At 31.9% G+C, this 26,119-nt stretch overlaps 8 protein-coding genes and 1 long non-coding RNA gene across 10 annotated transcripts; 4 read left to right on the plus strand and 5 right to left on the minus strand.

The window, feature by feature from the left end:
• The first annotated feature begins 141 nt into the window (after positions 1-141).
• Positions 142-1,530, plus strand: LOC105216661 (WD repeat domain-containing protein 83). Its single transcript, XM_011191263.3, has 3 exons — positions 142-322; positions 390-1,112; positions 1,176-1,530. The coding sequence occupies exons 1-3, from the start codon at positions 241-243 to the stop codon at positions 1,307-1,309; spliced, it is 939 nt and encodes a 312-aa protein (XP_011189565.2). The 5' UTR covers positions 142-240; the 3' UTR covers positions 1,310-1,530.
• Positions 1,462-3,095, minus strand: LOC105216662 (uncharacterized). Its single transcript, XM_011191264.3, has 5 exons — positions 2,712-3,095; positions 2,467-2,645; positions 2,196-2,410; positions 1,776-2,135; positions 1,462-1,718 (listed from the first exon to the last, which is right to left on the minus strand). Exons 1-5 carry the CDS (start codon positions 2,983-2,985, stop codon positions 1,580-1,582), a joined length of 1,167 nt encoding a protein of 388 aa, XP_011189566.2. The 5' UTR covers positions 2,986-3,095; the 3' UTR covers positions 1,462-1,579.
• A 336-nt stretch (positions 3,096-3,431) lies between these two features.
• On the minus strand, positions 3,432-3,950 carry LOC105216663 (probable 26S proteasome complex subunit sem1). Its single transcript, XM_011191265.3, has 2 exons — positions 3,721-3,950; positions 3,432-3,666 (listed from the first exon to the last, which is right to left on the minus strand). The coding sequence occupies exons 1-2, from the start codon at positions 3,815-3,817 to the stop codon at positions 3,536-3,538; spliced, it is 228 nt and encodes a 75-aa protein (XP_011189567.1). The 5' UTR covers positions 3,818-3,950; the 3' UTR covers positions 3,432-3,535.
• Positions 3,951-4,382: 432 nt separating this feature from the next.
• LOC105216664 (menin) lies at positions 4,383-9,927 on the plus strand. Its single transcript, XM_011191267.3, has 6 exons — positions 4,383-5,024; positions 5,085-5,464; positions 5,523-6,164; positions 6,242-6,372; positions 6,443-7,000; positions 7,060-9,927. The coding sequence occupies exons 2-6, from the start codon at positions 5,095-5,097 to the stop codon at positions 7,717-7,719; spliced, it is 2,361 nt and encodes a 786-aa protein (XP_011189569.2). The 5' UTR covers positions 4,383-5,024; positions 5,085-5,094; the 3' UTR covers positions 7,720-9,927.
• A 1,688-nt stretch (positions 9,928-11,615) lies between these two features.
• LOC105216665 (40S ribosomal protein S11) lies at positions 11,616-13,093 on the minus strand. Of its 2 annotated transcripts, none has more exons than XM_011191269.3 (4): positions 12,971-13,093; positions 12,297-12,422; positions 11,994-12,199; positions 11,616-11,796 (listed from the first exon to the last, which is right to left on the minus strand). In XM_011191269.3, exons 1-4 carry the CDS (start codon positions 12,980-12,982, stop codon positions 11,673-11,675), a joined length of 468 nt encoding a protein of 155 aa, XP_011189571.1. In that variant the 5' UTR covers positions 12,983-13,093; the 3' UTR covers positions 11,616-11,672. The 2 variants fall into 2 exon arrangements, with proteins under 2 accessions (XP_011189571.1, XP_011189572.1); XM_011191270.3 differs by lacking the exon at positions 12,297-12,422 and adding an exon at positions 12,553-12,675 and having other exon boundaries at positions 12,971-12,997.
• Positions 13,094-13,771: 678 nt separating this feature from the next.
• LOC105216666 (thioredoxin-related transmembrane protein 2 homolog) lies at positions 13,772-14,956 on the minus strand. The gene has a single exon (XM_011191271.3). The coding sequence runs from the start codon at positions 14,822-14,824 to the stop codon at positions 13,988-13,990; it is 837 nt and encodes a 278-aa protein (XP_011189573.2). The 5' UTR covers positions 14,825-14,956; the 3' UTR covers positions 13,772-13,987.
• Positions 14,957-15,238: 282 nt separating this feature from the next.
• On the plus strand, positions 15,239-16,258 carry LOC105216668 (transmembrane protein 230). The gene is made up of 2 exons (XM_011191273.3): positions 15,239-15,586; positions 15,643-16,258. Exons 1-2 carry the CDS (start codon positions 15,404-15,406, stop codon positions 15,826-15,828), a joined length of 369 nt encoding a protein of 122 aa, XP_011189575.2. The 5' UTR covers positions 15,239-15,403; the 3' UTR covers positions 15,829-16,258.
• A 405-nt stretch (positions 16,259-16,663) lies between these two features.
• On the plus strand, positions 16,664-24,095 carry LOC105216667 (transmembrane protein 214). Its single transcript, XM_011191272.3, has 11 exons — positions 16,664-16,898; positions 16,958-17,265; positions 17,325-17,546; positions 17,603-17,768; positions 17,833-17,929; positions 17,995-18,112; positions 18,172-18,370; positions 18,592-18,746; positions 21,987-22,394; positions 23,044-23,162; positions 23,230-24,095. Exons 1-11 carry the CDS (start codon positions 16,775-16,777, stop codon positions 23,342-23,344), a joined length of 2,031 nt encoding a protein of 676 aa, XP_011189574.2. The 5' UTR covers positions 16,664-16,774; the 3' UTR covers positions 23,345-24,095.
• LOC128920137 (uncharacterized) lies at positions 23,299-26,043 on the minus strand. Its single transcript, XR_008470259.1, has 2 exons — positions 25,460-26,043; positions 23,299-25,360 (listed from the first exon to the last, which is right to left on the minus strand). It is a non-coding gene; the product is annotated as an uncharacterized LOC128920137 (long non-coding RNA).
• Positions 26,044-26,119: the final 76 nt, after the last annotated feature.

The following is a 26,119-nucleotide window of genomic DNA, read 5'->3' on the forward strand; positions in this document are numbered from 1 at the left end:
AGAAAAATTATTTTTTTATTTGGTTATTGTAATTAAAATAATTAAATAAATTTTGTAAATAAACTTCTGAAATCGTTAGCATTTTATAATCAGACAATGACAACCCTCAACAATAAAAATATCGAGTATTATCGATTTACTTTTTTTAGGTGTCGATTTGTAATTGTGTTTACAAAATATTTTTGTTTACAGCATTTTTGTTTATAATTAAATGAATTACACATTTTTGTTTATTAATAAATGAATTCAACTTATAAGGATTTTCACCGCTGCAAAGCAATTGATTGCAAGCAGGGTGCTGTACGCGCCGTACGTTACAATGGTTTGTTTAACTTTCAAATAATAATAATAATTAAGTATTTACAATCTGTTTTTATTGTGTACTGCAGTTGATGGTTCATATTGCTTAAGTTGCGGATCGGATAAGAAGATCAAACTGTGGAATCCAAAAACAGGATTATTACTTAAAACATATGGTGGCCACGCAGATGAGGTGACTGACGCCTCAGGTAGTTGCGACAGTTGTTACATTGTTTCGTCAAGTCTTGATAAAAGCATAATCTATTGGGATGTATCAACCGGCGTACCAGTACGTCGATTGCGTGGTCATGCTGGTGGAGTACGGTGTATCTGTTTTAATGAAGACTCTTCCATTGCTATATCTGGTGGACGTGATAACGCTGTTTGCTGTTGGGATATACGAACACGACGATTAGAACCCGTGCAGATTATGAAAGATGCACGAGATTGCATTACAACTGTTCTAACAAATGAACACAAAATAATAACATCTTCATTGGATGGTTGTATACGTCAATATGATATACGTGTGGGTGAATTAGTGTGTGATAAAATCGGAGAGCCTATTACATTTCTAAAACTGACACGTGACGAGCAATGTATTGTGGCATCATGTCAAGATAGTGCAGTGCGTCTTATCGACTGTGATACTGGCAGTCTCTTGTCTGAATATAAGGGCCACAAAGCGGAAGATTTCCATATCGAATGTGGTATTATGGCGAATGATGCGCACATTGTCTCTGGGACAAGCGAGGGTTGTGCAGTAGTTTGGGATCTGCTCGATGGGAAAATTTTGCAACGCATTCAATTGAGTTAGTTTTTTTTTAATTTCTCAATATAAAATTAATTAGTAATTAAATTATTTTCGATTTTAGGTGAAAATGGCGGAGTTGTCAATTCATTGGATACACATCCCAAGGAAAACGAAATAGTGTTGACGCGACGACGAGATTTATATGTTTACAATACAGATTTGAATGGAGATGATATTGATAATGCGACTACATAACACAGTATGGAATAACTGTTTTTCCAAGCCAATCTATTCTCTCCTCAGGATTATTGTTATGGCTGTAGCAGCATGTTCGGTGGATTCATTCAATTTTATAGATGTGTATATTTTATATATAATAGTAAATGATTAATTAACTATCATACTGATTAGGTTTATAATAATATGCAAATTTATTTGTAACATCTCTTATAAAGTAATAAAAATAATCTATCTTACGTAAATAATTATTAATTCAAAAGCAGTAAACATGCTTTTAAAATATATTCATTTGTACTTTTCCATTAATATGTCAATGTTATGTTGTATAAATGAATATATATCTTGTTGTTCATTTATAGAATTTTCCACAGCCCCTACCTCAGTTTTTATTTTGTCCGCCTTAGCGGCTAGTACATCACATTCCCTGCAATAAAATATGTGTTAAAAGGGTTAAACAAAAGGAAACTTTCGAATGCCATACTTATTTTTGGCCATTATTGACATGTGACGTTTTTGCTTCTCCTCATCATATTGTTGTTGTTCGATTTTTGTTTTTTCTTGCAAGCTTTCCAAAGTTTTTTGGTGTTGAATGTTGGTTTGCGTTAGTTGCGCCATTTCCTTTTCACAACTTGCAACTTTTGTTTCAGCATTTAAATTACTCTTTAATGCGTTGTTAAAACCGTCTACAAAATCTGACGTTAATATCTCTTTAGCAGTCTCAACTTGTTTTAGTATCTCCTGCAATCTGTTGTTATCTGAAATGTGGGTTTTCAGATTGTTTTCGGCATTTCGTGTCTGACTTTCGTAAACAGCAATATTTTCTTGGATTTTAACCAGTTGTCTGTTGATGAAACAATGTTTTTAACAATATTAACTTTTAAGAAAGTCAGTGATTACTTACTTTTGTAATTCCAGTCCTTCGTCTTCAGGCACGATAAGACGTTTGAGATTACGTATTTGACCTTTGAGTTCATCAACTTTTGTTGTTAAGTCTTTTATGCCACAGCTAATTTGTTGCAACTCTCCTTCGCGTTTATTTAATTCAGAATTAACCGATTTTAATAGATTTTTTTGCAGTGGAATTTGATTCGAAAGATATGCTAACTCTTCGTGCATCTGAAAATATTTTTATTATTATTTAAGATTTAAATATTTGAAATTTTTGTATATACCTTCTCTGCCTTATTGTGCCTTTTACGATTTTCTTCAATGGTGTACTTAATCTGGTCCACCAATTCCTGCCGTTCGGCTAATCTATCCATAGCCATTTTAAAGACATTTGTTTTAAACATATTCATATAATAAAGATAGTTCAGTAGAATCCCCAACATATGTGATGTCTTTTTGGTAGCTTTAAAACATTAAATAAACAATAATTTATTTTATTTTATTGTGAAAATCTGAGATATTTGCTTACTTGGCTTCAGCAAGTCATAATATGTGAATGTAAATGATTTATCACTGATTTTATAAATATGGTCGATGTATCGTACTAATTTTATCAAGAATATCCTCTTCTCACGTGAACCTTCTTCAGAACATGGAGTTTCAACACGGTATCCAAACATCCTTAAATAGCTTACAAGCACTTTAGTAAGCCACTCTTTCGTAGGATTCGCCAAATGCGATTCAACCATTTTACATTCAGCACACAATTCATTCCAGCTATCGAGATATTCCTTAGAAAGCATTTTGGCTATCTATTATAGAACAGTTTTTTAAATAAATTATTGAATAATTTATTCGAAATAGCGGAAAACTAAACAGCAACTCTTTTTAAATTTGATTTGAAGAGAAATTGACATAATGGAACACAACACAAGGAGAACAATATGTTTCAAAATAATTATGAGTCAGAATTTGACAGCTGCCTTCCCTGACAACTGGATCAATTCTTTTTAACAATAGAAGTAAACATTGCAACGACCAAAAGGAGCATCTCTACAAGGATAAGATGACAAGAAATTAAAATATTTAATAATAGACAACTTCTTTGAACCTTATACTTCACTAACCAATTTAACTCATCAAAAATCTGTAATTTAAATCCCTCAATACTTTAATTATTAATAGATTTAACTCATGTCGAGCAACATTTCCAACTATTTTACAAAATGTTTGTACAAAATGAAAGAAATACGGTTTGTTTTTGCTTTTTCGTTTGCCCGGTTTTACGATGTGCAAAATTTATTAGTTGATATCACTAAAACTAATTTGTATAGAACTTATAGATGAATGATTTTATGTTTCCATAGCCTGCTTTTGTAAATGTGCTTTCAGTTGTTGAATGAAATCATCTTCGACATTATCATCATCCCAATTATCTTCCCACACATTCACTTCGTCTTGATCATCATCCGCAATATTGAAATCTGCAAATATTTTAACACATTAAAAAAATTTAAAAAGAGTTAAAAAGTACTAACCTTCGATAGGGAATTCCTCAAATTCGTCATCCTCTTCCAAAAGTCCTAAATCGGCTTTAGCATTTTTATCTTTCTCCTTGTCTTTATCTGACGACATTTTATAAAATATTTTGTAAAAATAAATTCACTTCAACCAATATGCGGTAAACCAGCTCAATCACAAATTTGTTACAATTTCTACAAATAATTCAATGCGCTCTTTGCAGAAAAACAATGCCGAGTCATCTGTCAAAAATACAGCGAGTGAAATGTAACGAATAATTCATTTAGGAATACTTGGTAATGCCAGATTTAAATTATGGAAAATTGTAAAAACTTAAAGAAAATTGTAAAATATATACAAATTACACATGAATATTGAATTATAAAAGGTTTTGTGTGCTTAAAAATAATTAAATAATTAACCAATTGAATTAATTATATTACAAATTTATTATCTATAGCCTGTTGTACATTAAAAGAGAAGATCATCTCGACTTGCTCGAGCAATATGTATCACTTCTAATAGTTCTATGGTAGATGGTATTTCTTTCATTTACAACTTGTTTATTAATAAACATAACAAAATAACAAACCTTATTAATTATTTATTGAATTCATGAGTTATTTAATACAAATGAATCGATAGAGGAATCGCTGATATCAAAGTGACAGCACTAACGTTATTTTTGTTTTGGTACAGAAATGTTAAGACGTCATTTAATGTTTTGTAAACAATTCGCAAGTGGCTAGGAAAATCGAAATAGCGTTGAAAGCAAAAAATATAAAACGCGAGTTGCAGGTGGCGATTTCAAACACGTATATCATACGGATAGAAATTTCTACTTGAATTTCGAAACCAAAGAAAATGCAAGCAAGTTATTTAAATGTGTTACACACCATCGTTATTTTATTACGTTATAATGTTGGCTTTCCATATGGAGGAATGCTAAGAAAAGACATTCGCTAGTCCACATTGTGAAATACAAATGTACAAATGTACATACATAATGAAATAAAGTTCCTTTACAATGGAGAAATGGCATAACATGTTTTGATATATATGTTATAGTTATTAATGGCAAAATATTTAATCGTACTTGTCATAAACACTATTTTCATATAACGAAAAAAATTACAAGTGCTTACAAAATAGATCTTAGCAAAAAGCTATAAGCTACGGCGATGTTAACATTAGCAACAAAGCAGTAACGAATAAAGCAGAGTATATAACGAAAAGAAGGTGAAGCTCTAAATAGAGCAACGGGAAAAGTTGTTTGTCAACTTGTGGCGTCCCCCATTTTCATCAATAAAAGTGTCACTAGGTTGGTTTATTGCAGCAACAATAACTAATATAGATCTTTAAATTAAATTAAATATATCAGCGCAAATACAATGTCAACTGTGACTCGTAGTGCAAGTGCGAGCCCATCTGTTGGTCATGCTAATAATCAACAAAACCAACATTTCCCAACGGAGAGACAAAATTTTCCACATTCTGTAGTGGATCCCAGTAATTTTCCCCTCAAGTCAATCAGCGATGTTGTGAATTTCTTTCGGAGATCACTTGAAGCGGGTTCCTCAGCATATGGCAGTGAGCCCGATTTGACGTTGCTTTCAATTGTGGCCGGTTATATCGAGCTTTCATTAACTACAGGCGATGCTGCTTTAGCGGCAGAACATGCATTATCAAATGCCGCCTCAAATGCAACTATCGCTTCACCTCCGCTGCTTGCTGCTGTTGTTGGCAGTAACTTATCGTCAGGTATGTTTGCTAATTTTACAATACAATAATATCGTATACTAATTAGTTTCTTCTCTAGCACAAAACTGTGGCATTATAAAAAGCAACAGTGTGCCTTTTCCTGTTGTAACGTACGAGCTTGTTTCTGGCTTATACAAGAAATTTCAAAGTATACTCTCTGTTGTTGATAAACCAAAATCAACGCAAAACCGTCAAGCAACACGTGAAATCATCAAAAAAGTGTCCGATGTAATTTGGCACTCTCTGATAAGAAGCAGTTACAAAGATCGTGCGCATTTGCAAAACCTATACAGTTATTTATCGGGCAATAAGTTGGACTGTTTTGGTGTAGCGCTAGCTGTTGTTGCTGGTTGTCAATTGTTAGGATATCGTGATGTGCATCTTGCTATATCTGAAGATCACGCATGGGTTGTTTTTGGTTCTAAACATGTTGAATGCATCGAAGTGACGTGGCATGGCAAGGGAAGTGAAGATAAGCGAGGACAGGACATAACACCGGGCATAGAAACTGGTTCATGGTTGTATTTGAGTGGCTTGGCAGTGGTATGTGATAGAGCTATGGAAGTGGCCGCTGTTGTATCAGCTATAAATATATCAATGACAACCAATAGCGATTGCGTTGAAGTCGCTGACATGCAACAAAAATTACTTTGGCTATTGTATGAGATGGGACATTTGACAAAGTATCCAATGGCTTTGGGTAAGTGAATTTATATGATTAATTATTTGTATTTTCTATTATAATTTTCTTTGTATAACTATCTGTTTTATACGCAGGCACACTTGGTGAGTTGGAAGAAATCTCTCCAACGCCTAAACGTATTTCTTGTGAACAGCTATATAAGGAGGCAATACAGTCTGCGCGCAAATTCTATCGCAATCATCATGTTTACCCTTACACCTATCAGGTAAAGCTGAAGCTCAATTGCTTTTTACACTTTGACATTTATACATATTTTCCAACTTCTTTCATTTTAGGGTAATTTTTATAACCGACTTTTGAAATATCGTGAAGCGTTTGCCGCTTGGGCCAATGCCGCAGATGTAATACGTCTCTATACATACAGTTGTCGTGATGATGAGGAGATTTACAAAGAACTTTTGGACATTGCAAACGAGATGATACCACATGTTATGAAGACAGAAAGTTCGGGTCACTCAGCAAGAAGTATTCTACGTGATTCTGAAGTGTTTGCAAATTTGTTGCGTTTCTATGATGGCATATGCCAGTGGGAGGAAGACAGTTTAACACCCATATTACATATTGGTTGGGCTAAGCCACTTGTAAACAATATAACAAAATTCGATTATGATATTCGTTCACAAGTGGTAATTAAAGTGCCCGAAGATGAAGAGATTGCATATATGAAAAAATCCACAACAACATTACAAAATGAAGCTACCACTTCGGCATTAAGAGACGATGCAACAGCTAATGAGTTGCATAAATTGGATAAGAAACACGTTAACACGGATGTAAAGAAAGATGAAGTCAATAACTGTAATCTGAATAATAATAATTTAAAAAAAGAAGAGGTAAGCGCGTGTCATATATTTTCTACAACTTCATTGTTAATTTTTTTCATTAATTTCAGAAGTCTACGGGAGATGTGAAAAAATCTGATATAACCGCTACACTAGCCGATCTAACTGCGGCGTGCGGTGAGAAAATTTTAAATCCTGACTTTCTGTTACAGGGTGGTGGAGAGCCATTTGCTGAACAAAAGAAACACTTGGAACAACGGCAGCAGCATGTCTGTAATAATGATGCAACAAATGGTTTAAAAAATGTCGCAAATAAAGATGCTGTCGCAAACGTACAAAGCGAAATTTCAAATCCGCATGCAAAGTTAGTGCCAGAAAATGAAAACGAAGCATGTGTGGAGCAAAAATCACAAACACCTACTGATGAGGATCCCTTCGAGTTTATGATGAAGCGGCCTGTCATTACACTTTATAGTCAGAAAATGAAGGGACTCAAAGACCTTTTGTTGGCTGAAAAACTAAACACGCATGCAATTTCACTGCAAGTCACCGCACAATCGGTGGCCAGCAAAAAGATACGCGGCATTGATAAACTCGGCAATCACACGACTACATCAACGTACGCAACTGCGCATGTTCCGGGAAATAATTTGCAAGCACAGCATACTAATTATTGTGCGACCATGAGCGATGGCAATACCAATTCAAATGATAACGGTACTGCAGCGTCAATAGCTGCTTCGCGCCCTAAGCGCTCGCGTCGCGAGTAAATGCTATGTTGAAGGTAAGAAAACTGAAAACAAAAATGCTGTAATGAAGCTTCTTCTTCTATATATAGATACTGGCTATGATAGCGCTTTAAATATTTTAAATATTCCAGTTATTTTCTATACTATAATATGTATATCTAAGTATTCATAACTTTTTTACTGGGCAAACATTTTTCGTATTAGTAAAAATATTTTTTTTTCTTCACATAATTGGAAAGAGTTTGCAAGTTCGTCTAATTTAATTTCTATTCTGTAATTTCAATGTTTAAATAATACCATTAAATAGTGTTATACGAGCCATCTTCGATTAGCCAAAATTTAATGAGTACGAATCGAACACACTACTATAAAACAAATAGACTGATATAAGGAAACAAATATAGAGTAGAAAGATTTTGAGTGGGTCAAAACACCTATTTTTTATTTTGAATTAAATTTAATAACTCTTTTGCTGCTTTTAAAGTAAAAATCTTGACGAGAGAGAGAGCATAGCTCAAACAATACAAACAGTAAATTGACGAATCGAATATGGCTCCTTGTGTACACTGAAAATTTGTAAAGCACAAATGCATTATACTTAAACTGTTTTAGTTTAAACTGAGACACTATTTTATTTTATTTTAAATTAATTTTTTTGAGAAGTTACGTTAAGTTGTTAAGGTCAAAAAATTGCTTGTAGGCACTACATTGAAAGCAATTATTTAACGAAATATGAAATCCATACAAAAATATGTATTCTTAGCGTAGGTATTAAGTATTTTCTGCGAATTGTATGTTAAAAATGTATGTATGTAATGATAATGTAGAGAATATACTATACAATAGTTGCACTTTTCCTGTCTCATGTGATATGCTTTTCTAAAAGCGTTTGTAATCAAACTATAATCATGTATATAAATATAAGTACACACATACAAATATACGCACACAACCGCAGTCCTAATAGTTTATTACTAAGCATATACCCATGCTAATATCTCTCTGTAATTAAATAATAATAATTCTTAAATGGGTTTGTCCAGTTTCGTATACTTTAAGAAATATTAAAACTTTGACAATATGTTGCTGTTCTTCATAAACAAAAATTATTTAAACCTTATACACTGAAATTTATAGCATTAGTTATAATAAAGTAGCCAGTGCAGTCTTGAGAATTTCTCTAATTAATTAAGCTCAAATATTCGAGTACAATATTTCTTTGACACATTAAAGAATTTCGCAACAAAAGTCAACCGAAATGCCGCTTAATGCTGTTTGTAACGGCACACCCACCAATATAACGAGAAACTCGGTTGCAAGTATTCGTTGCATTTTCTTGCATTTTATTTATTTTTATTTTCTTGTTTCAAAATAATATTTTATTCTTTCAAACACATTTTTAGACATCCTTTTACACATGTTTGTAGCATAGATTTAGTTTTACTTTTACAAAAACACTACAAATAAATATGTAGAGTGTCTTGTGTTCCACAGAATGTAAGGAAACCGAGTCATACACATTCACAAGTACTCGTTGCATACATATGTATGTCTGTATGTACTTTCTACTACTTAAGGCATGGCTATGAGTTGTCAATAATGATAATAAGAAATGAATTTTAAAGAAAGTCTGTGATGAAAGAAACGATTAAAATAATGATGAAAATCAATTTATCCTAATATTAAGTGCATAAAATTCACAAAAAAAAAGTAATAATGTTAAAACGTTTGAGCATAAAAAAGAGCTATGTTTAATAGAAAGTTACGTTTTGCAATAAACTACTTACAATAATGTTTGTTTAGATATCTACATTCGTAGATTAATAATGGTATTAAATAATGTACATACATTTGAATGTTAAATGTTATAAATTACAAAAATAAAAAAAAAAAACAATATTAGCATTATATTGTGATTTTCTCGATTAAATTTAAAACATATTTACCCAAAAAAAACAAACTGTATACAAATACACACATATATAAGTATATGTATAATTAAGTACAATGTTGTAAATTCAACAATAAAATTAAATTAATAACTCCTTTACATACCTACATACATACAAAATATATTTTATTATACTTCTGTAACGCATAAAAACATGTACAATAATTTTGTGGTAAATTTTCCGGGGCTTAAAAATTAAAATATACCATATGAGAGAAAAAGCGGTATTCGGTTATTGTACATACTTATGTAATGAAAGAATACAATATTTCTAGAATTACATATAAACTTCTGATCGCGTATAAAATACACTTTTTTTATTAACGACGCGCAATTGTTGCTGGAATAAAATGTTACAGAGCGTTAATAATACATTAAATTTGTGAGCAGAAATGTTTGCTACTGGTCAGCATATACAAATTATATGAAAATGTATGTATGTACTTTCGTAAAAAACTTCTTTAGAGCTATATAACTACATATAAAACAAACAATAGAAAAATTAACGCAGCTGCAATTCATAAATATTCAAAAACTAGCAGATGTTCCAATAACCGCAATAGCAAAAATTTAAATTTGAACAAAAATGAAAATAAAATATTGCTTAAATATTTGTTAACAATGACGTATATTAGTAGTGTCCTTAATATACACTAAACAAAATATCCACAGCTGCAAAAGCAATAGCAACAAAAAAAATGTCACTTCCTAATTGAAATCGGTGAATGTAGTACCCGACGATCTTAAAATAATATAAGCTGATAATCAAATGCAACCTAAACATTTAAAAAATTATGTAATATTAGTTTACCATTGCAAGTAGAAACAGAGAAAATAAAACTGTACAATTGTTCAATTATATCAGCTCTAAATGTTTAAATTTGAAAAATAAAATGAAATGAATTGAAACTGAAGCTAATATTTTTTTAAATAATTTTAATTCATAAAGCAGGTAAGGAGATTTCGATAGTTGCTTTTTCAAATCTTTTATTTTTGATGCATATTTGTTTCATAATTATATTTTACCATTTTTTATCCAAATATTTATGATGTATATGATAATGACCTCCCGCTTTACCATATGTAACAGCTAGTGTGGGTTCAGTATGAGATGCGGCGTTATATATTGTGGAATACTTTATTTACAACTACCTAATTGAGTATCTAAGACGATATCAGAAAATCACAAGATAAAATAAATCATAACCTCAAAAAGCCAACAGCTCTTTTCAAGAACTCCAAGTGTGAGTGTCATTTAAGCACTTTTTATGAATGGAAATATGAACTGAGACTACTACTTAAGTACCACTTTTTAACACCAGTTTGTGCAGCACAAAGGAAAATTACACTTATGGATAAAAATTCAATGATTTCCACAACAGTTTAGATTTAACGGATTTTAATTTTTTATTAGCATTATTTTTTTCTATAAATATTTGTAAATATATATGCAGGAACGTAATATGAATAGGACATCTAGAAAGATTTCGAAGAACTTCTAAACTGAGCTCAAATATGCAGATATCTGTAAGAAAAAGAAAAACCAATCGTAAATAATGGAAAATATTTCAAATAATATCAAAAAATAAATTACATAAATCAGTGTTTTGGTTAATATCAAGTGGTTTCAGCAATTATGTTTATGAAGACCGTCATGATTTTATCATCAGTGAAAATAATTTTTTTTGTATTTAGAAAAATATTTAACACAATATTTGTGTTACTCACCTTCAGTAAATAGAATAGATGCCTAACGAGTCCACGACACGCCAAGTTTTGACAATTTCTATAAGAAATATGATATTAGTATAATAAATTTATGTTAAAATTTATATTGAAAAGAATAATTTATGAATTGAAATGATCATACTTACATTGTTCCCGAAATTACAAATAATTAACTATTGAATATTAAAGAAAATTTAAGTCTATATACTAAACATTAAAGAGCAAAAGAGCATGGAGATTCAGTTTTTTTGATTACTTATTTATTGGAAAAGCATCAAGTTAAAAATATTAGAACTTAAAACTTCTTAAAGCTCTTTTTGGAGCCCTGGCCCTTGCTGACTTTGAGAACGTTGAAACGCACTGTCTTCGAGAGTGGACGACATTCACCGATGGTGACAATATCGCCGGCTTCCACATCCCTAAAAAATTAAAAATAAATCATTTATAATATTGCTACACAAACAATTACATAAATTACATTAGCATAATTAGAGCATGTCAGTGTATTTTATAAAGTCAAGTTTTTTCAGCAATTATGTTTATGAAGACCGTCATGATTTTATCATCATCCGCTTTCAATTAAATTTAAATATTTTTTATTTAATTTTATAATTACCTGAAGGCTGGTGAGCAATGCACACTCATATTTCTGTGTCTCTTTTCGAAACGGCTGTATTTGCGCACAAAGTGCAAATAATCACGACGAATAACAATGGTGCGTTGCATTTTGCATTTGCGGACGGCGCCAGTCAGGATACGTCCACGAATACGTACATTGCCGGTGAATGGGCATTTCTTGTCAATGTAGGTACCATCAATGGCCTAAATGAAGAAAATAAACTATATATTAGTTTTCATAAACCAAGATACTTCACTGCAACAATTTGGGTTACATGCAATGCAATGTTGTTTAACTTACGTCACGGGGTGTTTTGAAACCCAAGCCAATGTCACGGTAGCGACGGAGAACCTTCTTCTTGGTTACTCCGGGCTTGAGTTTTCTGTTTAGGTTGATGCCAAATTGTTTTTGGAACGCTCTTTCGTTCTTTTTTGTTAGTAATTTTTGTTTTCGGATCACAAATAGGGTTTAAAATCCAGCAGGAACAAGCACACAAGTTGTGGGAGGGGGACATGCAAATAAAAAGAACACATTAATTAACTTCTATTCGGTTTACCTCGGCAGGAGTTCTAAATCCTAAACCTATATTGCGGTACAATCGTAGCTTTCTTTTTGCATTAGGCGATTTTCTTCTGACAACTGGTATAGAAAATTGCTTGCTATAGGAGCGTTCGGTTTGCTGTTGGTGGCGATATTGTGTGAGAATAAAATAAAAATTATTACACAAAATTTAACACATTTCAAGTAGCTTTAATAAAACGTGTATACTGCAACTAGCCGTACGAGGTCCAGATCCATCATACAGAAACCACATGGTGTCCGAATATTTACACAATATCTGCCTCCACTATCACAATTTCATTTGTAATTCATTATTTTACACACACATAATGTTTTAGAAGATGTACCTTCTTATTTTTTCTAATTAACTTTGAAATAATGTAAAAAATTCAGCACAACACTTCGCGTCTTACCTGATCAGCCATGTTGGTGTAAAAGAAAAGAACGAGAGGAAGTCGCTACAGCGAGTAAGAAGAATCGAGTCTACTCGTTTAAAATATTTCGTTATATTTGACAGTTATTGTTCAAGGGAAATGTCATTTCAAGTTACCTTACCATATTTGGATAAATTTGTTAAAAATAAAAACATTTTTTTCTAGGAAAAAAGTATAAATCAAATTAAAAAAATGTTAAAGCAAAGCATTGCAGCCAAAAATAAATTTAATATTAATGTCATTAAGTTGAGTGGTCCTTAAACAACTATTGTGGCATTTATTGACAATTTATGGGGCATATAGTCGAATATTGAGCTGCTTTAAGAGGACATTTTTTAAACAACTAAAATCATTTTTTGTTTTAAACTACAAGGGTCCAATAATATTATTTTTTAAATTAAAATTAGTAATTATTGGCAACTCTAAGGTGTATCCATAATTACACGTCTACACCAGATTCCATATATATTGATATGCAGCTCTGCTTCCGGACCAATTCATTTTGTATGTTTTTTTATCTGTTTTACTAAGAAGAAGAAGAATAAATAAGAAAATAACATATTTCTGCTCAAAATATCTACTCGTAATTTGAAAATATACTTTTAACACAATATAGACTTCGGTATCATTTTGTTTTATTTTTGAGGTTATGTACCATTAACTATAGCGAACTAGCTCCAAGTAAATTTACCTAGCACTGTTGTTTACATTCTAGTTTTTCGAGTTGTTTCAAATCACTAATTCATTGTCTTAGACTCTATACAATGAGATACAAATAAGTTTAATTCTTTGGTATGTCTTTATTGCTCAATACGTATGTACGTATATTTACATATTTTTAACATTTTTATTAAATTTGTGAATAGCGATAAACAAAATAAATAAATATATAAATTAATGAAATCGATGTTTATTTAGTTCGGTCTGTGTTAACAAAAAGTCAGTGAAATTTGTTTATTCGATATTACAATTTAACTAAATTAAGTTATTCAACGATTACTGCGCCTTTTTAACTGCTGCTGTCACAGTGGTGGTTATCTGCTTCGGTTTCTTTAATGGATTCTCGACACATTCCTTATACAATTGATTAAGGCCAAATGCGGCACGTACATTATCTGCTGAGAAGAAGAATTTCTGTAACTTTCCTTTGGAATCTCCGCATGGTCGTCGCTCCTCCTCTTTTCCGTTCTTAAAGAGTATAACAGTTGGTAATTGTCGTGAAAAACTGCTATCAGAAATACGATATTTTTGTGCAACATCGGGGAATCGACCGATGTCGACTTTACCAAATTTCAAGTTATCCAAAGCATATTCCCCTGAAAGTTCGGCAAAGATTGGCGCAAAATTCACACAACTAGGATTCCATACGGTGTAGAAACAAATAAACCAACTAATTCGCTTATCCCGTACCAATTCTTCTTCGAATGTTTGCATGTTGCGGAAGTAGGTGATATGTTCAGGGCCACGGTATGATGGCTCTGGCAATACAGTGCTCACTAGTACGCAAACTAATAAGAATGCAATGCCATATCGAAAATCACTATAGGTCCAAAGAATCACATTGGCCACTTTTGTGTAGAGGAATGATGCGGACAGATAATTTACCATGGTTACACTTCCAGTTTTACGCGAACGTATCATAACCACAATTAGCAGGAAAAATAGAATTTCTGTTTCGCGGCTATCCAATTCACACATTTCCTCGCCCCGATGATGGAAAAGCCTTGTGCATAATGGATACAGTTTCTTAGCGATTACATATGATATTGAAAGGATAATATTTATCCAGTAATACGGTTTAGAGAGCTCACGTATCTGCTTTTGTAACGACATTTTTGTGAAGTTAACAAATTAGTATGTTGTATTCACAAATTAGTAGATTAATTAATAGCATCCGTCTTGTAACACATATGAATTCTTTGACATATTTTTCTTTCCACCCTTGTTCCACCTCTTGAAGTTTTTCCAATAAATTTTCATAATATTGCCACCTTGTAGAAAAATAAACATGTTAAAATAAATTTGAAACACTAGGCGCTTATTTTTAATGGAATAATAAAATTAACTAGTAAATAATACTAGATAATTACATATTGCATCTCAATTATATTCTAAATTATTTCATAAGTAGTGAATTTTGAAAAAATAATTGCTTGTTATATGATTATATTAGATAATATCAAGTTGTTGACGACCCCCCCTATACCAATTATTCACAATCATGAATTGCACTATACCGCCAATACCACAACATGTCAAAATTGGCATTTTGTTTCCTTTGTGATAAAAAATCAAAATATCAAAATTGTACATATTTTTATTGTCGTAAAATCAGTTGAAATAGGGATTGTTGGCACGAAAAATCGTGTGTCATTTTGTATTATTTAAAGATAAAAACGGAAAAAATTAGAAATGTCTACATTTCGTCGACGCCGTGGATCCTATGGAAGCATTCATTCGGAAAATGATTTTGGCAGAGATGAACTGGATGGGCTTAGCTACGAGTTTCAAGATGGAGAACTGTTTTATACTACTGAGCAAAAGTTGCCATGGAAAACCATATGCTTTGTGATGTTTTTTCTAATTGTAGGAATGGTAAGCTTCCCAATGAAAGTAGTTTCACCATATAATACTTTGTGATATTTTTGTAGATTTGCTTGACAACTGCTGGTCTGATTTTCACAGAAGTTATCGACCAAACGTATGTCGATCGTGCATCTCCGTTGCTTATTCTCGGTTCTCTAATGATTATACCAGGCGGTTACTACGGCTACATATTGTTCTCAATCTTAGCAAAGCGTGAAGGATACTCGTGGGAAGATATACCAGAAATTTGAAACCAAAGCAAACGTGCCTATTTTTAGAAATATTCAGACTTATTTGTTTGAAAGATATTTTAAATTATTAGATCATGGTTATAGTTGAAAGCAACAGCCAGTATATGGACAACAAAAGCAGAGAAATATTTCTATAAAGCGTTGTTTTTTCGACTTTAACTAGCGATCTTATTGTTAAAGCATTTATATAAACTGACTGATAACTAACTCAAATCAAATGTTTAATTAATTTATAACAGAGACTTGATTATATATTTATAAAACAACATTTAATATTACATGTGTATATGTTTTGTAATGAATTATATGCAATTACTTATTGTAATGATAAACATGACTGAGATATGTATATAATAAAAAATAATAATTATAAAAAGGGATTCTTATTCTAAAAGGAATTTACGAAATATATATTTACATATGTATGTGACCCACATCTCGTGTTTTGTTGAATGTTAATTAAATTATTTGAAGACTGTTTTCAGCCGGTACAACAAAATCAATGACAACATAAACTAGTACGCTAGTAGTAATAAAATGTTAGCTTACTAACCAATTCAAAGTAGTATAGAAATTTTCAAAATTGAACAATGAGAGACTTTTTCTTTGCGCTTACGACTAGAGACAAGCTTCTGGGTTCAAGGAAAGCTTTCTAGCACTGCCACAATAACAACATCATACAGAATGATTCTAACATATTCCGCCTAAATATTATTATATCTGTTCGGTGAATTGAGTAACCGGCTTTATAACTTCTCCGAATCGTTTCGGCTGAATTTGACATCTAGCTGTTAACGTCATCTGTCAATGCATTATTATTTCTTTTTTTTTTTTGAATATTTTCTTCCTCTTATTTTTGTGCTCCGCCGGTAAAGTGCATTTATTTGGTTATTTGCAACGTAGCTTGGTTTCAATAAAATAAGCGTTTAGAAGATTTTATATAAAAATGTCTTCAAATCAATGGGAAGTTGTTACGAAATCCAAAAAAGCCAAAAATCTTGATAAGAAAGTAGAAGCTCATACGGAGAAAAAACGACAGGCGGCCTTACTTCCAAAACTAGAAGAAATTTGTAAGTATTGTTATCTACAGTTATTAAAATGTAAGTCGCCATAAAATATTTTTAATTAGTGCCTTCGCACGAATATCGTACTTTATTATCTGGTAAAAGAGGAAAAGAGAATTATTCGCCAGCAAAGTCGGCGAGCTCTTCAACAAAATCGAAATCGTCTCCCATTAAGAAAAATGCTAATAATACGAAAGACAAATCTACGAAAAAGGAGCAATCATCGCAACAACATGCTAAGCCGAAATCAACAGTGTCCAAACCGAAAAGTTTAGAGTCTGCATTGCGAAATATTGAAGCCAATGATTTCGCAACACAACTTGAGCAATTAAAAGTTTTGTATCCTGGTTCCGAACTGCTTTGGCTTAAAGGCGTAATAACTTGCATTTTTTAAATAAGTTTGTTAAATTATGAATGATTTTTATTATATAGGTTGCAAGCTTCTTCAACGAACTACTACCCTTCGATAGTGATCCCGTTTTCTCAGGAAAATCAATTCATTATCCCAGCAACTTGGCAAGTACTGCGCTCAACAATGTAATTGTCGAATTTTTGGAATCAGTAGGTGAAGAGAATTTGTCATATTTTTATCATACACTGCTAATCAATATGACTACGGATCTTTCCAAAAATATGCCAATTGTTGGTTATAAGGTAGAAATAATTGTAATATTAAATTAAATATAATCTAATACTTTGTATGGTTTCAGTTCGTGTTACAATTAATTGCTCAACATTTTCCACATGTCGCTTCAAATAACATGGCTAAAATTGCTTTGTTGCGTAATTCATATCAAAATCGAAGCAATATTTGTTTAAGTATACTTTGGGCAATTGGCCAAGGCGGTTTTAAAGAAATAACAGAGGGTATTAAAGGTATTTAGTATTATTTAACACATTATATTTGTGTACAATGCTATACCCCTTCTTAATCTTACAGTGTGGCAGAATTTAATGTTGCCTAATCTGGAATTGAAAAGCTATACAAAATATGTGACTGAATATTTAGAAAAAGTTTTAACTGCAGCAAAAGAAGAGTATGCCAATATGAATTAAAGTCTATGTATATGTTATATGTGACTGATGTCTTCCTTTTTTTCAGCTGCACAATAGCTTTGAATCAAAACGAGTTTTTCTCGTTCTACAACGCTTTAAAAACGCACTACCCCATTCCAAAGGAGAATCAAGAGACTCTTGGAAAATGTGCTCATGGTTTTTTGGTAACTAAATAATTAAAATAAAATGAAAAATAGAAAATTATAAATATTTTTTCCAACAGATCAAGTACATTTTATCTAGTAGTAAGCATTCGAACATTTTTGTGACGCTGTTTCGTAATATCGAAGATATTAAGCGGAGTCGGAGCGAGTTGGAGGGCTGCGTCTGTTGTCTTGTTAATGGTGAAGATAGTTTTAAAGTATGGAAGATGAATTATAAGAAGCAGTTGATGCCATCCCTACTGCTGTTCAAAGAAATCGGTAAGTTTTTTTTTATAAATATCGTGTCATACAATTTGTTAATTTTTAAGTAATTATTTATGAAATTGATGTGGTTTAGTACTTGTATTTGAATAGCTCAATGTGATTTTTTAAATATAAATTATAATATCGTATATAGATACGATAGTAAATTTTACATTTTTAATCATCTTTGTACAACTATAATTATTAATTTTGTTAAAAATTACTTTAATTTGCAGAAAAACATCTCGATAAGGCTGATAAAAATATCCTAAAGCTGGCATGCTCCAAATCATTCCAGGCTTTCTTAGAGGAAGCTCAGAAACTGAATGAAGAATTGAATTTAGCAAAACGGAAGGACCCAAATTTAGAAGATTTGATGGCTGTTGTGAAGGTATGTATGATTGTATACAGGTGGTTTAAAATTAAAAAAAAAAAAGTAATCCAAAATGAAACAAATTTGTCTGAAAGTGTTTAGTCGTTTCTAATGACAAGGCCACCACTGTGCCTTATGTTTTATTGTGGTTTATTTATTTTTAGTTGATAATATAAAACACATGAAGTGTTTCTTTTTCTGATAACATATTTATCTATGTTTTAACCTCAATTTCAAATTATTAGTTTTATTACTGTCCGTTAAAGCTGTTAGTATCCACCCAACAGCGTTAATGGCTCCGTTGAATATTCTTATCAGGTTATTTATTAGCTAAAGTAATAAATTGAGAGTTTCTTTAACACATTTTTTCAGCAGTTTTATAATCTACTAAATTCAACATATTTGATGGTTGTTAAAAATTAAGCCTCAAACTATATTCTTGTATTCACGAACGTTTCTTTACATATTTTTATCGCTTCTCCTTCTGCTAAGAACTTCCAATAGTATATATGATGCCAATATACATAGTTAAAGTTACAAATTAAAACTATACAATGACTCTCCACCAAAAATATGGCACACATTTATTTATTAAAATTAATACATAACTGTTTTTGTAGATATGTACATATTATTGTGCGTATAAATTATTTATTTTTCTATTTTTTTAATCATAATTTTGTAAATAAAATAATTTTTTTATTTTATTTATTTATTTTTATTTTATTTTATTTATTATTTTATATATACATAAAAAAATTAAGTGTTAATTTAAGTGAAAAATCTTTTAAATTTTGAAAATCTGGTAAATTTTTGGTGTAATCGGAGTGTAGTAAAAATTCATTTGCTACTTTAACAATCTGGCAACTATTCCGTCATATTAGGAAAAGGAAAGGCGAGTTCATTTCCAATTAGTCCGAAGTTGGGGAGAGGAGTGATCAGTGTGTGCGCAACGCCGATAGTGGTTTACTTAGTGCATATTAGTAAATTTTAACAGTGAAATAGCAAAAATAAATTAGCATCTAGAAAATTTATTTACTTAAAAAGTATACTTGCACAAATTTGTAAATTTCAAATTATTAATTGTTATATATATGTATATTACTATAGTTGAAATGGTGGTTGAAAAATCGATTAGCGAATTACAATTGAAAATGTATACGTCCACAGGAAGGGGAGGATGTGCATATTTTAATACGTGCATATTTCCTTTTATCAAAAAAAATGTGTCAAACATTTAAAAAGCACCACTTTAGTACTTAATATAAAAAAGTAATGCTAAAAGTTAAAACTAGCGTGAATTGAGTAGATTAAAAAGTTATTTCAATATTAAATCTATCTAAGTTAGGTAAAAGCAAATGGAGTATAAGAACACTTAGTGGATGAAGCGCTGAAAGTGTGCGACGTGGAATTGTTTTTTGTTTTAGGAGAGTGAGAGCGGGCTGGATGAATTTCTTGTTAGCAGCAGCTGTGTGTGTGTATACATATTCCCATCTTGTTGGCTGGGTAGTTTCTGCTCTCGGGTGCAAGGTCTGCGACAACAATGCATAGATTTTTTGATGCTTTTGTACACAATTAATTACCTACATATTTTAAAGAAAATGTTTTTTTTTTTGGTTTTACTTTAGCGCTGTGTGTGAGATTACTAACATTTTCGAAATCGGCTTTTAGTGTATGCTGCGGCCACTTTCTACCTGTGCTCACCTTTTCATTTGTAACTAAATTTGGTAACCTTTTCATATCTGTACATACCGGCTTCATTGTTTACACGTGGCTGTTGCATATTGATTTACGGAAAATATCTGTAGTATGAATTTATGACACTAAAACAAATATTAACTTTAGATAATGCTGTTTATGTAGTGAGCACTAATAACAAGTAGGACAGCCATTTTAAACGAAATATTTGTTGCTGCATTTTTTTTTTTTTTTTGATTTTTGAGTGTTTTAAAAGTGCGTATTATTATCTTCACGCTTAAAGTAGTTTATACATGCCGCTTAAAGGTTTATTCACCTTTCTTTACCTACTTTTAACGCAGTTAGTTTCAATTTTTGGAATATATGTGCACAGTAAATGACGTGGCTGCTAGGTATTTAGTAGCTTATCAAAAGCATAATTCCATTTTGTCTGAATGAATGCCTTATGTTATTATCTGCTGTACTGTATTGCAGCTTTATCGCTTCTTGGGTGTTAATGTGATACTCTACGCGTTTCATAACCAAATATTAAAGCTATAAGTTTGTGTAGTACATACTATGTATTACATATATGTATTTTATTGAGTATGACGTGTCTCAAATTTTTTATAGTTAGAATTTGGTGAAAAAAAAAATAAAAATATACATAATTATATTAGCAAATTTATTAATTATCAAATTTCTTTAGAAAGCGGTGGTGCTAAAGTTTATATATTTTTTTTAATAACAATTCTATTTGGTATTATTAACGATTTAAAAAAAAAATTGTTGAAGCTATTACGCAGGAATTACTAAAAAATTAAATCAGTAGAATCGGAGAGAGTAAGTGAGAAAGCAAAGTTGAATTTTTTTTCAGCTAAGCGCGGATTACTGTCAATATGAATGTGTATATTGTTATAAATTTATGTGTGTAATTTACACTTGTAGGTGATTGCATATTCAAATACATATATATATATACGTATATATATAGTATATTTGAGTTGAGATGAAACCCGTATTTAAAAACAGGCAATGCTAAAGGCCAATCAACGTATTGTTTATTGCTGATAAGTACTTTTCTTTTGATTATAGAAATATATTATCGCGTTTGCAAATATAAAACAGAACTATATATGCGAAAGAGAGAGTAAAGATTGAATTTAGGTATATACAAATTTATTTTATCTACTGCTGCATATCAGTTACTTTGTCTTTATGCATTTGTGAAACTTGGAGTTAGCTCGTTTTCAAATAACACCTATTAAACAATTGTAATTTGCTAATGATATATTCAACACCATAGAGTTTTTTCTTTAGAGTGAAATTTACATTTTTTCCTAATTGTTTTAGTTAACTTTAACAAAAGCAAATAAATTAAGTTGCAATAAATATGGCACAAAATAACAAAGGCAATAAAAATAAACAAGCCAAACAGCAAGCTGGCAAAAAGGTAAAACATACACAACAAATTTCAAGACTTTTTAAAATTTTATTTAGTATTTTGTGAAAGTAACTACTTAAAAAATTGTTTTAAACTTTTTTTGTAATTCAACTGTTTTTTTTTTTTTTAATTTACAGAATGTTCAAGAGAAAACCACACAACAGAAGAAGAAACAAATCGCTAACGAACAAAAGAAATGCGGCTGCTGCAAGTGGGTGTTGGGCAGTTTTGTGCTAATCGCCTTGATTGCCGGCGCTTTGGTCTACGACACAAATGTCAATGGCAAAGGTGTCTTTGAGCGTTCCGCTACCGGCAAGATACTAAAGAATGCTGGCGTATTGCCGCATGTAGAGAAAGCGTGGTACACGACGATGGGCGCCGCGGCAAGAGGTTACAAATGGGCCGAACAGCATGTGCCGCCATACGCGAAACCTGCCGGTCAGCTGGCGTGTGACCTCTTCAAGTTGGCGCGCAATACCGCCTGTAATGTGTATGGCGTGGTCGCCGAATTTGTTGCAGCAAAATTGCCAGTCGCTGCTAGCTTTGTGAGTAATTAATTTATATTTTACCTATGTGCTTTCTAGCTTTTTATACTGCGTTATTAACAGCTGCCGTCTGTTGTGATAATGACATCACCGTCATCGTAAAGATTATATATAAGCTGTTGTGCATTTTTTTGTGTAACTCAAACGATATGTACAGATATACAAACTGTCGTTCATCAATTCTAATAAAAGTTCAACAGTTTCATAGAAACCGGTTTTTCTATTTGTGGCTAACAACAAAATGTAGCATATACTAAGAGAAATAGCCGCTAGCTTTATTCGTGCAGTTAATAATATAATGAATGTACATCCTTTGATTTTATATTTTCTTTTGTTATTTCTTAAGGTTTGTGTTGAAAAGAAATTTAAGAAAGTAAATCCAAGCATGGTTTAAATTTCTATTCAATAGAATAAATAATATGCATAAAATATTTTTTTTTTTTAATTTTTACCGTTATAAAAATAATAATATTATGCAAAAAAAAATCTTTTATTTTTACCGCTATAAAATTTTAATTTAAATTTCTGCGACTTTTTAGTATCGATATAATAAAATCATTATATTTTTTTCTATAAAGTTAAGCAAACCGCTTTAAGAGAATAAGATAAAATCTTATTTCTAATACTAAATATAATTTTTTTATTTCAGCTGGAACAATATGTTCCCGGTCTACCTAAAAAGATCGAAAACACTTCTTTGACGATCAAAAATGTGTGCGTCGATGCTTTTGGCAAAGCAGTGGTCTTTTTCAGAACACAGGTTTTAATGTGAGTAAATGCACACAATAATATATAAGAACATACAATAACAAATACAAACTCTATTTTCTTGCAGTGGCCGTCTCTCACCTGAAAATCTCAGCAAGGCACTCAACCAGACCCAAAATGCTGCACTCGATTACTACAATCAGTTCCATAAAAAGGTTGATACCTATGCAAAACTGAAATGATTTTAAGTGGAAAAACAAAAAAAATCATTATATTATGGCGATCATCTCCACCAATTCAATCCAACTCAACACTCAATAAAACCACCATATGACACCACTGCTAACCACCCAACAGCAAATGGATTGCATGGCAAATCAAGTTTCGGCTTGTTATGCCAAAACAAAAAGCTGTCAATTTTTAAAGAAACACTGAACTTTTTGAGTGCTGTTAAAGAAAAAACTATTTTCTACACCCTAAAACAGGTGCAAGAAATGAAACGAAAATGTATATTTTGATTATGTATAAATGGAAAAATCTACAAATTTATTGTATATTAAGAAATTTTGGTTAAGTAAAAATTTTGAATGCAGTTGTAGTATTTGAAAAATCTTGTAAATGTTGGTATTTTGAAAAATATTTGACATTCAATAATGGAATTCTCTATTTCATTGTTTTACATCACTCAACTATTTATTACCAAGCTTAATTAAGTTTCAAATTCCATTTGCACTTTTTTGTGATTTATGCATTAATTTCATAAGTTAATATGCGTCGCACACACAAGTTTCTTAACGTTTCTTTCTGTCAGTTTGCGCCTGTTTTGCTATGTAATCTTTCGTCAGGGTGCATGAGATGGTGGCATACTATTCCAGTTTGTATCAAATTTTAGTCGATTGATATAAAAATACTTCAATGCATTTTCTCTTAGTTCATTATGTGAATTGTGAATGATAACCTCTTTTTTAAATAAAAAATATTTAAAAGTTGTAAGTATTGCGATGTTTTAAAAAAATTACTGCCTTGATTTTATTCATTACATACATATGTAGGTATTTTCATGGAAGTCTTGTTAATCTTCTTGAATGAATATTATTTATTTGTTATTTGCGTATGCTTCTTTATATATTAGATTGTCAAATATCTCCCTTCCGCCTTTTCATCTTTTGGCAATACTATACATCTTTGAGAGGTCTTGACATAACCTACAAATGGATAAGCCAGCCGGCGGAAGACCTGTGACGACGAATAAATCATGGAAAACATCGAGTTAGACTGGTATGTGGCATCTCGTGACATCGCTCAGGAGATGGGAGTTAGTCACCAAACCATTTTAAACCATTTGCAGAAGGCTGGATACACAAAAAAGCTTTTTGTTTGGGTGCCGCATGATTTGATGTAAAAAAACCTTCTGGACCGAATCAAGGCCTGCGATATGCTGCTGAAACGGAACGAACTCGACCCATTTTTGAAGCGGATGGTGACTGGCGATCCAAAATGGATCACATACGACAATATCAAGCGAAAACGGTCGTGGTCGAAGGCCGGTGAATCGTCCCAAATAGTGGCCAATCCGGGATTGACGGCCAGGAAGGTTTTGCTGTGTGTTTGGTGGGATTGGAAGGGAATCATCCACTATGAGCTGCTCCCAAATGGCCAAACGCTTAATTCTACCATCTACTGCGAACAACTGGACCGCTTGAAGCAGGCGATCGACCTGAAGCGTCCAGAATTGACAAACAGAAAGGGTGTAGTGTTCCACGAGGTTCACGCCAGACCACACACTTCGTTGATGGGATATATATATATATAATTAGTGAAAAGACGACAGAAGTTGAAACCTGTGACTGTTTTGCTCTTCTCTATGTAGGTGATGTAGATCCCACTTATTAAATATAAGAAATGTGTTATCATTAGCTTTCCGTTTGATAGTCTTCGTATTTTATGGTGCACGTGTATCAGTCGTCGACGATAAATCTTCGAATTGGGCTTAAATCTAATATTTTATGTAGGATATGACCAACTCTGTCTCGCGTAACTTCAATAGGTGGTCTGTCATTAGGAGATCTCGATCTTTTGTAACATTTTCTTCCACGGTAGCCACCGGAATCGAATCGTAATGCCCGACATTGGTAGTTTCCATTTATCTAAACCCAACTGACATCCTCGTGACTTATTTGCATATGCTTCCTTAAAAACTAATTAGACGATCATACAGTTACTAGAAAGTCGACTCTCCGAATTCGCTCTTATAAATACTTAGTCAATCAAAGAAAAAATGCGGACGAATACTCGGAAAACAGTCGTCATTATATAGTCTTCGTGTTCTCTATTCTATAGTGTGTAGAATAACTTACCGATCCAAACAAGTTCAGATTGCCGGAATAACAGCGCTTGGGTGGATAAAACCTGGGTTAATGCCGGTACCGCAGAACCGACTGTCGTGGAAATTGACACGCTTGTTTTCACACTCGGTCGAAGCAAAAGGGGAATCAACGATGTTAAGTACAGTTGAACTTCCATAAATCGAACTTCTATAACTCGAAGTTCTCCATAACTCGAACTCTTGGATTGGCCATAGAAGTCAAATTTCATACAAATTACCTTCCATAATTCGAGGTCTCTCTAATTTTTTTCCTGTATTATAGTGATTTGAGTAAAGGAAGTTCAACTGTATTTATTTCTTACGTTAAGGCGTTATCGAACGGTTGGACTATGTCTTATCAGTAGGTTCTAGATTATTGAATTGAAATTATTACATACCATATAAGTAACCCTTCACTTATAATAAGGTATAATAAGCTTTAATTGTCACTAATAATGAATGATGGCTACAAGTACTCCTTGTTTACTGATGAATTTAGTTATCTATCGCAATAAGCACAACTTTTGAACTCAATGGTGGCAGGTAAACTTTCAAATAATTTTCTATATGTTAACAAAAAGCTTAGCTTTCGAGAAAAAAGCAAAGAGTCTTGGGTTAAAGCGATTTTGAATGCTTTTGCAATTTCGGCACA

The sequence above is a fragment of the Zeugodacus cucurbitae genome, chromosome 3, assembly GCF_028554725.1.
Source record: "Zeugodacus cucurbitae isolate PBARC_wt_2022May chromosome 3, idZeuCucr1.2, whole genome shotgun sequence".
NCBI lineage: Eukaryota > Metazoa > Arthropoda > Insecta > Diptera > Tephritidae > Zeugodacus > Zeugodacus cucurbitae.